The sequence below is a fragment of the Rhodamnia argentea genome, chromosome 5 (assembly GCF_020921035.1).
Source record: "Rhodamnia argentea isolate NSW1041297 chromosome 5, ASM2092103v1, whole genome shotgun sequence".
In the NCBI taxonomy this organism is placed as follows: Eukaryota; Viridiplantae; Streptophyta; class Magnoliopsida; order Myrtales; family Myrtaceae; genus Rhodamnia; species Rhodamnia argentea.
The window spans coordinates 10,056,790-10,072,488 of record NC_063154.1 but is presented as its reverse complement, the minus strand read 5'-3'; the positions used below and the strand labels follow the sequence as shown (position 1 = coordinate 10,072,488).

General features: G+C 38.5%; 1 protein-coding gene across 2 annotated transcripts; it reads left to right on the top strand.

Annotated features, from left to right (window-relative positions):
* Positions 1-275: 275 nt before the first annotated feature.
* On the top strand, positions 276-7,478 carry LOC115747461 (protein LAX PANICLE 2-like). 2 transcript variants are annotated; one of them, XM_048279485.1, is made up of 4 exons: positions 276-1,541; positions 1,653-1,703; positions 1,854-1,926; positions 6,957-7,478. In XM_048279485.1, exons 1-4 carry the CDS (start codon positions 640-642, stop codon positions 7,131-7,133), a joined length of 1,203 nt encoding a protein of 400 aa, XP_048135442.1. In that variant the 5' UTR covers positions 276-639; the 3' UTR covers positions 7,134-7,478. The 2 variants fall into 2 exon arrangements, with proteins under 2 accessions (XP_048135442.1, XP_048135443.1); XM_048279486.1 differs by having other exon boundaries at positions 278-1,541; positions 6,960-7,478.
* The last annotated feature ends 8,221 nt before the right edge of the window (positions 7,479-15,699 follow it).

Here is a 15,699-nt window from a genome sequence, read left to right as displayed (position 1 = left end):
GACCTTTTCGTGATATTCCAAAAGGCAAGAACCTCAAAAGGTAATTTTGATCTCTTGGGAAGAATTAGCCCTACTTAAGCCACTAGCTGGAGCCTCCCCCGACATATAGTTTTATTCTCTCAATTTAATACAGGTGGACCATTTTATTTCCGTCTGAATAAAGTCAAGAACTTTATATTTATGACTAACCTTCGAACCATCCTTAGGAACATATAAATGACAATGTACTTGTTAATTCATCTTTCAATTTTAACTCACTGACCACCACCTCTCTCTCTCTCTCTCTCTCTCTCTCTCTCTCTCCCACAAACTTCCAAACCAAGAGAGAATTGATGGAAAGGGAGATTCATTGCGAGTTTTATTCTCTTTGTTGTCCTCTGATAAGTCCACGATGAAACAGCAGACAATCACCCTTATCTGCTCGATCAGCCCTATTCTTGATCCCTCCTCTGGTCTTGACAGTCCCAAGGAGACATGCTTTTGGTGAACCTCAAGCACATCCCTCCTCGCCATTCCACGAGCTGCAGATTCAGGAATCCTCAGCCCCATGGCTCGGCTTGAGATCAAGAGCGGCGTGGCGAGGTTTGGACGTCGCGGAACTGGTTCACGCTCTGCCGGGTCGCTCTCGGCTTCTCCAATATGACCATGGTTCCCGCTCAAAGCCTCTCTGATAAACACCGCCGCCGTCACCGTCGTCGTGGTCGTCAAGTTTGCAGCAGGTTCTTTGGTTATGCTGATTGTTGCGACGCAATCGGCAGCAGCGATTACACAGCTTGTTGTGGGGTTATGAGCCGAGCCGAAGCCGGGTCAAATGATTATTCTGACAAAATTACTTGCGTAGGAGGATCTGATCTGGTGATTGGTCCGGTAGCAATGGCCGAGGATGAATCAAGACTCACTGGCAGTCTCAATGAAGCAGCAGCCTCTAGCTCAAAGGACGTGGCTCATCACGACGACCGCAAGGACGATGAGGGTTGGCTACAGTTGAGTATAGGCGGTGGCCACGTCTCGACCACGATTGCTACACGCGGCGAGAATCACGACCGGACAGATTTGAGCGTCAAAAGAGACGCCGGACTCATTGAGCTTGACCTGCTATCCAGCGGAAATTTGCAACGGACGGGTCCATTGCCATTACCCCCCGCTCTCACTGTCCCTAAGGCCGAGCTCAATCCGTCTCCTAGAACGCCGCCGACGAATTTCACAGGCGCGACAACAAGTTTTAGCACGTCATCGTTTAGTTATTTTCAATACCCAGTTGGCGGAAGTAGCTCTACTGATTTCCCTCATCACCAAGTGATTAACTGGGCATTTAGGCCTCCTTATTCGTACCCACAAAGCCTCGCAGCTTCTCCGTCGTCCTTGCCTTTGCCGTCCTCCTCCTCTTTATCTTTGACGCCGCTCAGACCATACTTCGCACGACCATTTCAGCTACAAATGGGAGTGGACGTGGCGGGGCCGAGCTCGGACATTGGGATCATTGATCCCCCAAGAAGACCCCATTCTGGGATTTGGTTTATGCTTCAAGCATCCCAAAACCAGTAAGTATTTCTATGAATTTGTAGTCCCATTTGAGTCTTGATCTACCCTCAGTTTTCACCGAACGATTATTTTATTTGTAGTATAGTTTTCATTTTTTCTCTCAAATGCAGGGCAAAAGAACCGTTCCTGCCTCAAATACCTAAGAGCTACCTGAGAATCAAGTAAATACTAAAACCCTCTTGGCTCTTCAATTGTTCTTGAAATTCATCTAGCTGTTCTTGTTCGCCTCGTTAGTTTCTGCTGGAGTTCCTGTATTATTGTGGAGTTTTGATCATTGGTTTAATTTGTTTTACTTTTTCTGCAACATTAAGAGACGGAAGGATGACCATAAGATTAATCATGAAGTATTTGGTCAACAAGCTGAGACTCGGTAGCGAATCAGAGGTATGTCAAATGAAAACCCTCACATTCTGACACTTATAACTTTGTTCTTCTTAGAAATGCTGCTATTTAATGAAGAAACTATACAAAACATGCCTTAAATTCTTATATTGAAATGCTCCTTTTTTTGGTCCTTTTGTTTAGTGGAAACATGTATGCCAAGGGTGTGTTTCAATCTTGCCATTGAGTGAATACCTGGTAATATTTGCCAAAAATAACCTAAATTAGCGAGAGTGGTTGGTGTCTGAAACTTGACAAACATTGAATCACTAAGTTAATCTTCCCTGGTCCAAATAATTTCTCGCTTGATCTGTTACCACCATATTTAGGTGGGAAGTACATGTCCGACAGTGTAGTCGTCTTCCCGCTTTGTTCTTATTAGCTTTTGAAGTCGTTCATCGATGAGTCTTGTCGTGAGGAAGAGATCAAGCTCAGCTAGGACCAATTAAGGGGTGAGATGAGTCTATGGAACGGTCGTGAGGAGTGCTGATTAGTGGAAGGATTAACGTGGGTAGGGGTTTCGAAGAGGAATGTTCGATAGCTCAGAAAAGCACCTACCACCCAGAAAACTTGTGAAATGGGAAGAAACGTAGCTCTCATTCTTTGAGCCGAATGCCTCACATATTAACCCACATACACTCGTGCAAGTAATGTTTCCATCATTCGACATGCCTTGCATTAGAAACAGGAGAAAGCACAACCCAACTCCCTTCCATGGGCAAAAAGAATCTAATTTAAGGAAAATATATACAAAACAAAAAAAGAAAAAAAGAAATAAGCCACTACTTTTTTTATTTAATCGTATGTATGGCGTATAATAACATGTGTTGCTGCATGTGGTTACTTGATAATTTAATAGGCTCTCTCTCTCTCTCTCTCTCTTTTCCCCCTTCTTTTCCTTTTTAAAAAAAAAAATACCTTCTCCACTTTGTGGTCAAGACAAGGCACGACTGAGTTCTAGGGTTCTTGTCTTCATCACTCCTTTTTAATGGATGTGTGTGAAATCTTTGCTACCCTGTGTTGTGGCTTGATCCTTGGGAAGAAGGTGTCTTAGAGTCTTAAATTTCTGTCGAACTTACACCGACCTCTCGTTTATAAATTTTCTCATTGCTTTTCGTGAGATTATGTAAAAGGGTGTGCATTGGTTTTTGCGGCAAAATGAGAACGAGTCATTAGTGTAATGAAGGGGTCCAATGATGGGTTATCCAAGCCATTTTAAGGGACAATCATTGCTAAAAACGTAGTTCTAAGAGGCCAATAATGTTTGCACGAGATGGAAAAAGCCAATCATTCGAGAATCGAGTATATTGGTGTGTGTCTATTTGTGCATTACAATGCGTCTCGTGCACACTATAATCGTGTCATACATTCCAAATTACTGTGCATACTTCTCCATAGGTGCTTGTCGATGATGAGGATCTATGATCAAAATGTGCGCAATAAGACATAATGATTATGTAATACATTCCGAATAATGCCTGCTACTTTTAAAAGGTGCTCAAAGATACAGAATGCCCTGACCATCAAAACTACCACGCTTCATGGGAAATTTGTTCATTTATTCAAGGATGTAGAGTTTGAGCCTTAGGTTTGGATACCATGCATAAGTGTTCTTCTGACTTTCCAAACGTAGCTCAATTTAAAGGGGTGTATTCTGATAAATCTAGGCTTTTGTCAATATTGAATAGAGGTTTCATGAGGAAGACAACCTTCAAATTTGAAAATTTTCATTCTATTAGGCTGAAAAATGGAGTCTCAGGTTAGCCAGTGCACCGTCTTTTGAGATTCATAGCTAGAGGAGAGTGTTGGAAGTCTCATATATCTACTAAGATATAATCCAGAGAAATGCACTTGAGCTGTATTGGTTATGGTCACTCTTACAGCTGAAAAATTTCCTCCGCAGGACAAGAAAAATAAGAAAGTGAGATTTTTTTTTTTTTTTGACACATATGGTCTAAGTACGTAACATTCTCTCATGTTTCACTACTATAAGCAAGCCAGATGTGCTTGGACTAACTGTTGAGGAGAAGACAAGAGAGACGCATCAACAAGTAAGGGATCATAAAATTTCGGGAAAAGCCAATTCAAGTTTGCTTCGCTTCGGGGCCAAATCTGAATTCTGCTTGCCTTTGTTTGTACAAGAATCTATGTGTTTAAATCACTTGCTTTTGAGATTATCAACTCATTATTAACGCACAATAAGCCAAAAAATGTAGTAGGAATGCTTTAAATCACATAAAAAGATCGTATTTTGTCTCTTTTTTTTTCCGTTTTCCACCCACCTAAATCATCTTGCATAAAAAATATCGATTGCTTTATTGTTGGGTCTTGTGTCACCTACTAACATTCCCTCGGTCATTATAAAAAAAAAAAAATCACATGATTCGTATATGTTGTGGTTGAAGTCAACCCTACCACCGCGATTCGGATGCATATAGTCTTGTTTTTATTTCTCTCTCTTTCATGGGTCTTTGTCTTTTGTTGCATTACATGCCCATGAACAAAGGACATGACACTTCCTTAGCTAATTTTTTCTAAGTTTTGTATATTGATCACGTCCGGATGAAAAATAACTATATGTGCAACCGCCAAGAATAAGAACCATACAAACCCTTCTTCTTCTCCCTCTCTCTCTCTCTCTCTATCTCTATCTCTTCCCACCTAACACCCATACACGTAATCTTCACATAACTGTCATCCATCACATAGAATATAGACAAACATTTGTTTTATAGCTCTGAACATTCTCTTTGGTTATTCTGTCCGAAGCTCTCTCGTGCAATTAAGTTGTCCGGGTCAAACGTATGAAGCCAATTATTTGGTATTTTCTAAGTGCAATCTTGGCACCATTTGCCAGCGTGATGACACACAATACGTACCCAATCATCTATAGTGCGTATCATGTCGTTACGTGGACCGAGTTATATACTAATGTAGGAAAATCCCCGACTTATTTTATATACATATATATAGAAGCCAACTAGCTGCCAGCCAAACTATTGAAACTTCAACTTCCAACCTTCACTAAATGGCATGCAACTAAACTATACTATTAGTCGCTCGTCGGTTTATGGAAACTTTCTTGGAAAACTTTCGTTCGTATGATAAATTTAGTCAAGTCATGTCCCGAAAATTACATGAAAATCATATTTCTTTTTAAAGGGTTTGAGGTTTGGTACGGTAGATCTGCAAGATCAATTCGATCTAGCAAAAGTAGTACTTAGATTCGTATTTAGGTTACGAGTGAAGACTTTTAGCTTTGTGTTCATACCATGGTCGGCATCATTCCGAGGTATATTTCTTAGTGATGATTGGGCACAATATGGTCGCAGCACTTAGAGTACGTTTACGTGCGCATGAATGAAAGTCGGGGGGGGATCATCAACACCACGAAAAGAAAAAGGAGTGATGTGATTGATTGGTGGGAAGGTAAAGATCGTTTTCCTCTTAACTTTTTTCTTTTTTTGGCCTTTTCTTTTTATTCAGCCCTTGTTTTTTTGTTTTTGTTTTTGTTTTATTCCTCTCCCTCCCGAAAAAGCATTGACTTTAAACAGGTTAGGAAAAAAACATCATCGGCTTGGGACGATCGATTCTGGCCCTAGTTGACACTCATGAACATCAAAAAAGAAAATCGAAAGTAGGAGAATTAAGCACGTCCAAATCCCATCGTAGGGCCTCAAAGATCACCACGTGGACCCTCTCATCCTCAACCCTTCTTTTTTCATTATTCTTTATTCTCCTTTCGTTACGTCTCAAATGAAAACCTCCCACGTAATTCCTCTTTATTACGTCATGCTTTCGCTTCTTTGACCTCAGCTTACACATAGCTCAAGTGGGTCCCTCTGTAAACCCTAAGTTTTCTTCTTTGCCCCCCTTTTTTTCGTTTGGTGCTTAGGACAAATCCCCATCAAGAGCCCCATAAGTGGTGCGCCTCGATGGGATTAGAAGAGGCCCCATCGACGGGGGGCGAAATGGGGATGAAATCAAAGGGGCGAAAAAGGATGAGAATTCCTTTTCTCCTTTTAAAGAATTGACGTCGGAGGAAAGCAATGCATGAGGGATGATTCAACAGCAGAATCATTCCAACATGCTGAGAAAGATGCAAAAAATAAAGCTAGGAAAACACAAATGGGCCTCTCCACCACAAATATAATAAAGACCCTTGAATGGAAATGCATGCACAGGTATAAAATGCTGTAAAAAAAGGGTAGGTTAGATATTCAATAATTAAAGATCCATTATTAACCGCCCGGTTACGAGTATAATGTACCATTATTTAACCCGAACAATCATAAGATGGCGTGGTTCATGGGAGTGACTATTGATAATGGTATTAAACTTAGGTCTCTCTAGGGTTATTGAAGAAAGAAAATGGAGAAAGCAACGTGAAGAGGACGTGCATGAGATGAGGTGGATAGAATATGTTTGTGTGTGTGTAGATATCTACGTGCAAGTAGGTAGAGAGATTTTGATTGTTAGGGCTTATTCGTCGCCGTGTTATCTGGGTCCTTTTTTCTTTTAAAACGTTACCTGATAATAATGCGAAAAGATTAAGGAAATCTTGGTATTTTGTTTATGTTGTAGTGGAAGTCTAGGGCATCATGATTTAATGTTTTTTTTTTATCTTTTTTGGCTTAGGAGCAAAGTCTTAGGTGGGTCCGATGCATATGATTAAACTCGGGCAGGTTTCGATCGTGGGGTGGCTGGGCAGCCCCAAGTCCAATTTCTTGGGCAGAGAGAGAGAGAGAGAGAGAGAGAGAGTGTGTGCAGTAGGGTTAAAGTAGACGTTACAAGGATGTGTTTGAGTTGAGATATAACGCATGACAGCGTATGATGATGAATCACATTGCTTGCCGTCGAAATATTTCGATCGATTCGTCTGTCGATATTTACGTAAATATTTTGATGATTACTTTGGCTGTCTCAATCATAAGGGACTTAAACCCCGCTTTTCTTCGCCAAACCCCAGTTCACATAACTCTCCTGAAACCCTAATTATTCGTTTTGGTTTTTCTGTTTTGAACAAAATGAAGCAGGTCGAGATAAGATGTAGAGGGCAACACCTGCGGCCGAGCTTGACGTTGCAGCACGTGAGGGACCAGGTTTGGAGCACCGGCCAGAGGGTTCAGGCGGTGACTTTGCTTCCAGAGTCCTCCACCGCGGATCATCTCATGGTGCTTCACTATGGACGAAGCAGCGACGACGGTTGATTATAATCCCCCGGCCATCAATTAATTAACCGGAAAAAAGGGAAGAAGAAGAAGAAGAAGAAGAAGGTGATTAGTGTCATTTCCCCCTGTCATAATCCATGTCGATTAACCGATTAATCGGCTCTCTCACGTTAAATTATTGTGGTCAGCACCCAGCTCTTCATTCTTTCTTTCTTTTTTTCCTCTTTTCCCCCTCTTTTTTTATTGGCCACTCTCTCTCTTTAAGTTAATTCTCTAATTGGTGGAGAAAAAAAACTCTAAAATTACTGAACTTGGAAATAAATTTTTTTGGGTTTAGTAGAATGAATCTGCATGGGACCCGGCTTGTTGAAGGGTTCATATTTATTACCTGATGTTATTATTGCTAGGGTTCATAAATTCGTTTTTATATATGTTTCCTGCCTTCCTTCGCTTTCTCTCAAAGTCAGATTTGGGGGGCATTTCCGTGGTCCTATAGTGTTGGAAACTTTTCTTCTTTCTCTCAATCGTTGAATGAGGAGGAGCATTTTGCTGATTGTTTATTGATCAAATTGTCGTCTTCAAGACAAAAAGTGTCAGAATTTGAGCAAGTGACTCCACACGTATCGAAAGAATCACTAATACATCGAGATTAGTGCTATTACGAAGTACTGTGAATTGTGTGTCTTTTCGCCCGAGATTGTTAACAAATTGGGCACTGATGCTTTCGGCAACAATCATTATGTTATTGCAGGAAGAGAGACGGTTTGGTAGAGCGGTCATAAAGGTTTTAATTCAAAAGATCTTTCACGAGGAAAGATAAGAAGGTCTTGTTTAGGAGTGTTCCCCTTGAAATGTGTATCGACTTTGAGCCTGTAATACAAAAGTAAGTTCGATCCACATCGAAAGAAGTGGCTACCTGCCTTATACGTATTGTATGAAGTCTAAAGATGTGAAGCGAGACACAATACTACTCCTTGGTGGATGCTTGCACAGTCGTTCGATTTTCCAAAAAAGTCATAAATTTATTGTAATTGTGTCATTTCAGTTATAAACTTTTTTTTTTTTTGCTAATTCACTCCTAAACTTTTCGCATATGTGCCAATTCAGTCCATTTGGCTGGTTGGCGCTAATATGGATAATTTTTAATAATTTTTAATTATTTTCAATTATTTTTATTAAACATTTTTCCTGCTTTTTTTCTTTTTTTCTTGTCCTTTTTTTTTTTGTTAGGGCCTGCAGGAGACTGTTGGCCACTAGGCGAGAGGGTCCACGAGCCCTCGCTGGCTGCTAGCTTGACCCATGGCTGGCGGCCTCCTACCAGCCCTAACAAAAAAAAAGAAAATAAAAAATTTATTAAATATTAAAATAATTCAAAAAATACTAAAATATAATTAAAAATTGACAATGCAAGTGCTATTGGCGCAATGTCAGCGTCAGCCCTTCAAATGGATTGAATTGGCACAAATGTAAAAGTTTAGGATTGAATTAGGAAAACAAATGTTTATGACTGAATTAGTATAATTGCAATAGATTTATAACTTTTTTGGTGATTTTCCTAGTCATTGAAATGGATAAACACGTGATTAGAACGTAAGACATTGCTAAGCACGTGACTCATTATTGACGACCACAATGTTTATTATCGGTATTGATGCTTATTGATGACCATTACTAATCAATTGTTGAAACACAACGACGAATGGTTAGCGATAGTCGACAAGAGCATCGATTAGTAAAGGCAACAGGTTACTGAATGGAGCAAAAAAGGAGAATTGATGCCTGAAGGATGTCAGGAGGAAATATTAGGAGTGAAACTGTTGGAAGATAAGGTAATGGAAATCATGGAACAACTAGAACACGAATTTGAAGGAGCAATTGCTTGAAAACAAGAACATGATATCGAGAGAACAAGGACGCGAGATTTTCGAAGATGAAACGACATGGCTGCAAACGTAAAAGAACAAGAGAACTGCTCAGGGACGCTTATGGCACAATCACTATAAGTACCATAGTTCGTCTACTGAAAAGCCTTGCGCACAAGCAAACAAATCTATTATCGGTCAATCTATATTGTACTTTTAAATCTTTAGACTAGCATTGTCAATTAAATTTCGACATGTTTCTTAGTTGTACCTTCCAGATGCGTGTCATCGATTAAATTCCAACGTGTTTCTCTATCCGGGTGTTGCCTCGTCCATCAAATTATGGCATAGCATCCCGCGTTTTTATGCTTTGTCGTCAATTAAGTTCCAGCACAATTTGTCTACGTTTGGCTCAATTTAAGTGGCTGTATTTTTCAAGCTTTGCCGTCTATTCCAACACAGTTTGTGTATGCATGGTTCTATTCCAAGTAAAAAAAATTTTATTTCTTGTTTGCCTTATAATATTTCTTGTCCGGAATCGCCACAAAACTTGACTTCTTTAACAAAAATGGAAGAATGACTTTCAATGAAATATATTTCGTTGCGGGATCAATACCGGTGAAACAGTGGAATAGAAGTCTCGGTGAAGTCGACTTCATTGTGATTTAATAGTTTAAGTTTGTAAGTAAATGTTTGTCCAATTGGATCTATTAATGGGCTTAAATTTAAGCTCCATCTTGGTGATATGTCTATTAAGGGCATCATGATTCTGTTGTACGTCCCAACAAGTGATAACAGAGTTGAGCGAATTATTGGCTAGTGAAGAAGGATACATGAAAATTGATAGATTATATGGGAATGGTTTCAATTTTTGAAAGGTATAGATTGAAGATTAATTTACCAAAGGAATCTGCACTTGCCCTCGTATGGGAAGAAGCCATAATTAATAAAGCAAGCTGATTGGAATCTACTGGATCGACAAATGTTGTGTGTTATTAGGCTAATGGTGGTTCCTAATGTCGCATTTAACACCGTGAAAGAAAACACCACTCTGAAACTGATGAATACCTTATCGAACATATATGAGAAGCTCTAGGCCATCAACAAGGTTTACTTGATGCAACATGTACGTCACTTAAAGATGGGTGAAGCTAAGACGGTTGCTAAGTGTATCGATGAATTCAATGTGATCACAACCAATTGAGATTAATTTCATCGATAAAGAGCATGTTTTAATTTTATTATCCTCATTGCTCAATAATTGGAGTGCTTATGTTCATGCTTTTTTAGTTCTTAGAATCAAGGAACTTGTCGTTCAATGAGGTTTGCGATCTGATTCTAAGTGAAACATCCATTGAAGAGAATATGGTGAACATGTGTGTCCATTGATTTAATAGATTAAGGTGGAGGAAAAACTAGTACTCATGTTAGCATCAGTAGTATAAATCTAAATAAAATTTTTCAATCTATGATTGATAGTGTTGTATGTTGCAATTAGAGGGTGAATCATAGAAGGAGTTGCCTAAAATCAATAAACAAGAAAGGTAAGGAAATTAGAGTTTTTTTTTTTTTGTCCGAAGGAAATTAGAGTTGAGTCTACTAGTTATATTGTTGAAATATCTTATTGTAATTCAAATAATGTTGAAATAACATGTGTACACTAATTTATTAGATTAAGGACACATTCGTATTAGAGATAGATCTCTAAATAAATTATACACCTCTGGTTGAATCATAACGACTTAGATCTCGCGTTAGCAACGATAGTACAAATTTAAATAGAATTTGTCAATCTATGATTGGTAGTGTTGTATGTTGCAATTATGACAAGAGGGTGCATCATAGAAGTGGTTGGCTAAAATCACTAACCAAGGAGGGTAAAGAAATTAGAGCTGAGTCTACTCATTATATTGTTGAAATATCTTATAATAATTCAAATAATGTTGATTTTTTTTTTTTATCTAACACTCAGGATTCGTCACTTGATGGATGATTGTTGGATTCCGGTTGTTCTCTTCACTCCACTCTTAATAAAAACTGATTTACAAATTACAAGTGCACGTATAGTTTTAAATCATGGTTGGGGAATAAAGCCAAGTAAATACAATGGGTGTTGATAGGAGTGATCGGTACTGTGGTGGGTTGGTTCCATGTCTAGAACCAAAACTGGCCTAAAAACTTCTTTTTCTCTGTTTCTAAAGGAACAGAGTCTTAAGAAAAATGGGACGACCTATTTAGAAAATGTTTAAAATAAACGCTTGAATGAAACCTTTATACCAAAGTGGCATTCATCAAATACGTTGAGTGCCTGGAATTTTCTAACTGAAAACTTCAGCTGTCTAGACAAAATATCCATCAAGTCCAAGAGTTCAATTTTATTATTGAGCTGTCAAAAATATACTGATCAAGAAGCAAAATCTAGATGAAGTAGTTTAGGGAAATTTCAAAACTTAAGTGAAAAAACGAGTGGGTATTAGGGGTGGGCAAAGAAACCGAGAATCACCTAGACCGTCCGGAACCGGACTAGACAAAAAATTGACAACTCAAGCGTCGCTGAGAGAGAGAGAGAGAGAGAGAGAGAGAGAGAGAGAGAGAGAGAGTGTGTGTGTGTGTGTGTGTGAGAAATAAGAGAAGAGAGAGGCTGCGATATGAGAAATGAGAAAGTAAACAAGGGGTTTGAGTTTCTAAAACTTGTTCTAAATTGATTCCATAGAAGAGTTCTGTGTAAAACAAATCAAACCATGTGACCGAAACCGAGTCAAAAACCACCGGCTCCAATTTACTCGAGAATCAAATCAGTCCCCAAGTGAATTGGCCTAGAACTCATCGATAAGTCCTATTAAGTCCGATTTTCAGGTTGAACTAGCCCAATTGCATAGCTCTAGTTATTTGTGACATCAAAATCAGAATGCATGACAATATCGTAAGGGCATTGGCTGTTGTGAGGCCCAAATCGAAATGAAAGAGGAATCTCATTTCCTTGTGTACCTTGGATTTATCTAGATGTTAGTATACTTCAGCTCAAAATGAAAGAGGAATCTCATTTCCTTGTGTACCTTGGATTTATCTAGATGTTAGTATACTTCAGCTGATGGAGTTCTAAAAGTCATTCGAGTTGCCTTAGTGATAACAAAAGGAATAAAAAAACATAAGCTTATATGAGCTCCAATGGGAGACAATACCAAATTCGTCACTAAAACGTTAGAAGCACTTGTACGAGTGTCTAAATTGTGGCATATGCATTTGGAACACATTAAGAAAAGATGCCCGAAGGTTTTTAGTACAGTAATTTACTATATGTTTATGTGGCTAAAAAGCTGAATGTATGCAGGTTTTGTTGCTTGAGCAAACATCAGCAAGTGCAATTCAATACTATTGTCAAAGAAATCACGAAATTGTAGAATTAATTCATGGATGTTCGCTGATGGTCGCAATTTCCTTTGAGAAAGAATGTCAAATTTATGCTACCAATTGGTGATGGGTAGATTGACTATGGTACGAACTTGTGCTTCTAGGTGTTAAATGAATATGCAACGAGGAGGGCATACTGAGACACTGCAATAATACTAGTGAATCATAGTATGTTGTAGAGTTGATGAGCAAAAATTTACTAGAGATGGCCACAAAAAACTCTCTCTAGTGCTAGTACAAGTAGGAGATTTTCGGTAAACGTACTTAGTGCGGCGAACCACCTGGTGAATAGATTCCAATCGATTGCGATCAGATATGGGACTCCTTAAGAAGCATGATCATGTAATGATGTAACTAATTAGTTTGTATATTTAGTTCTCCTGTCATGTTCGAGTAAGTAGTAACAAGAGCGATGGGAGGCAAAGAAAATACATGTTCCTAAGTTATGCACTAGGTGAGTAGGACTATTGGGTGTGGCACTTGGAATTAAATTGATCGGTTGACAATAAAGAAGTTAATATAATGAGTGTCCAATACTTTTGGGCAAGAAAGGTTGTGGTAGTGTTTGAATAGATTTTCAAGGTGTTAAACTCAAAGTCGAGTTGCAATCGGAGTTTGTTGAGCCGACGGTTGTTGTAGCTATTGAGTTTGACAAGATAAGAGTTTGTTTTCTTGACAACTGTGGATGCAAAACTAGTTTTACTTTATTTGTAGTACAAGTTGTTATATTTGAATATCCTTATGGAGCGGCTGAGGTGTAGATTTTTTTTATTTATTTAGTTCTATCCTATCATAGTTTACTATACAAGTCGCATTATGTGCGCTATATGCCGTGTGCAGGCTACGAAACCTTACTTCCTTCTCACCATCCCCACCCCACTCCCCTCGAAGGTGGGGATTCGAATCCCCCTCCCAAATGAGAAGAGTGACCACTGGAATAATCCTCCAGTAATTGGCTGAAGGTATAGATTGAGTGAGTGTTCAATTGATGTCCAAGGCTAAGGCAAAGTTCAAGCGTGACTTGGACTAGAAGCATGTATATGGCAATTGAGCCCATGAGGGATTGTGTGAGAGTAGCAGTGATAAGTTCAACTTTAGTAAAGTGATAATAACTTGAGTCAAAAATAAAGTCGAAATGGATATCTATTAAAATATGTTTCGAATTTGAGCCCATTATACAAAAACCCCTACTAGAACCAAGTATGTGGAATCTCGATGATTACTCATAGCGCATTGGTAATTGTAAATTTCTTTCATTGCTTACTTAACAGGTGCCCATGGACACACTCGTTAACAAAAATTTAGGATGAAAATACATCACTAAAGAAGGAGCCATTTTCATTGTTACTGTGCCGGCTATTAAAATGAGGCCTACCTGTCTAGGACTCGATCTAGGGAAGGTTGAGAGAAAGAAAGAAAACGAATATCAATAATATAGGATTAAGGTTTATGAGTCATCTCATAAAAGGCAGTGTAATAAAGAATCAATATTGATTCATTAATAACTATATGAATCTATTCATATAAAAAAATCAAGAGCATCGAGCCAATAAGAGACTGAGAAGATTGACTCGAGAACAAATTTCATGATAGGCCCTCAGTAACGCGACATAAAGACTCCTTTATTTTTGAAATTTCATAAACCTAAAATAAAACTGAACTAAATTAAATGGTAAATGAATAAAAAAGAAAAAGCAAAACAAAAAAGAACCTTTGAAAAAAAGGGGAAAAATGTTCGTAAAATTTGTGAAAAATGTCGACTGATCCGGAGGAAAGGACGGACTGAGGAGAGAAGAATAAATGTGATAATAGACAGTGAACTCTTCTTTGAGTGAGGACAGAATGGGAGAATGGGGTATAAAACTCATGCACACATGCTTTCTGATTAAGTTTGTCACATCAAGATTTGCAAAAGATGCAACAATGCGACAATACCTTGTCGGGCACAAACGCAGAAAATGTTTTTACTGGGAATATTTTGTTTCTTCTTCACAATCCATCGTCAATTAGGAAAATCTTGTGCGTTTCATGCTAAGATTGTGGGGGTTAATTCCATCTTTGTCCCTCGATTATAGTAGATCCTGTAAAGTTATCGGTTCCTCGTCCTGTAAGGAGTAGTTATTCGTCACAAATCTAATAATTTTGTAAATATTTTCTTCCCAATTATTTCATTTTTTCTTTTCTTTTTTTTTTTCATTGTGGGCCAGCTGGGCTACTGGCGAGGGGTGCGGGCGCCGGCAAGGGCTTGACCCTTGCCCACCACAATGAAAAAAAAATATAAAGAGAAAAGAAATGAGAAAATAATAAGAGGAACAGTAAAAAAATAAGAAAAAATATTAAGAATCATAAAAAAAAATTTCACGTCAACATTGGTCGTGCCATGTAAGATAGCCGACGTCCATGTCGGTGATTTCTGATCAAAATTAACCAAAGCAAAAGGTTTTAGGCTAAATTAATTTAATTGAAAAGTTTATGATTGAATTGGTACCAATACAATAAGTTTAGAACTTTTTCTTCGTACTTTTCCCCTATTCAAAGACAACTAACATTCCTTCATCAAGGAAAGCAAGAAATCATTCAGATCCCGGCCCTTTCAGAGAAGCTAGTCAAGAGATTGTTAACTTTGAATTGTCGTTGGAGCAACCACATACATGGTATAAAGATACCAAATTTTCGAGAATATATTCCAAAACAACAATAAAGAATCATCATCACCGTGACTATGGTAAACTCTGAATCGTTGTCGCCACCGCTACTACATAGAGGGTATAAACATCCTGAACATTCAAGAATATATTCAGAAACAACAATAAAGAAGCATAGAAAGAACAGATTTCATAAGATGACTCCCAGTAGTGACGCCGAGCCGTAAAAGGAGAGAAATAAAGAACCAGTTGATACAGAAACAGTGACCAACATCTAACATCAGGACAAAAACAAGATGTGAATCCTTCAGAACAGCTCCTTCATAGGCAGACTATACGAGTAAATTGCTAGCAAGCTTACGGCATGATTGCCGTATCAGACATGCAACTTGAAGGTTACATTCAGAGGAGGTAATGCATACATTTTCCCACAAAACTACTGCTTTAGTAACTGAAGCGCTGCCAAATAAAACTATCCCCAAATTCACCTGGCATGCTCCATAGCCCTTGACCTATGGAATTTCATTAAAGGGACTTTCTTGAATTGCAAAAGAGAACTAGCCAGAAAATTACTGACCGGGCAAATGACTATACAGGTTTAAAATCTCCCAAAACAAAGGGTCTCTAATGGCAGTCTATTGAAAATTCAAATAAATCTTCTCCATGGTAACATCTGATAATTTGAAG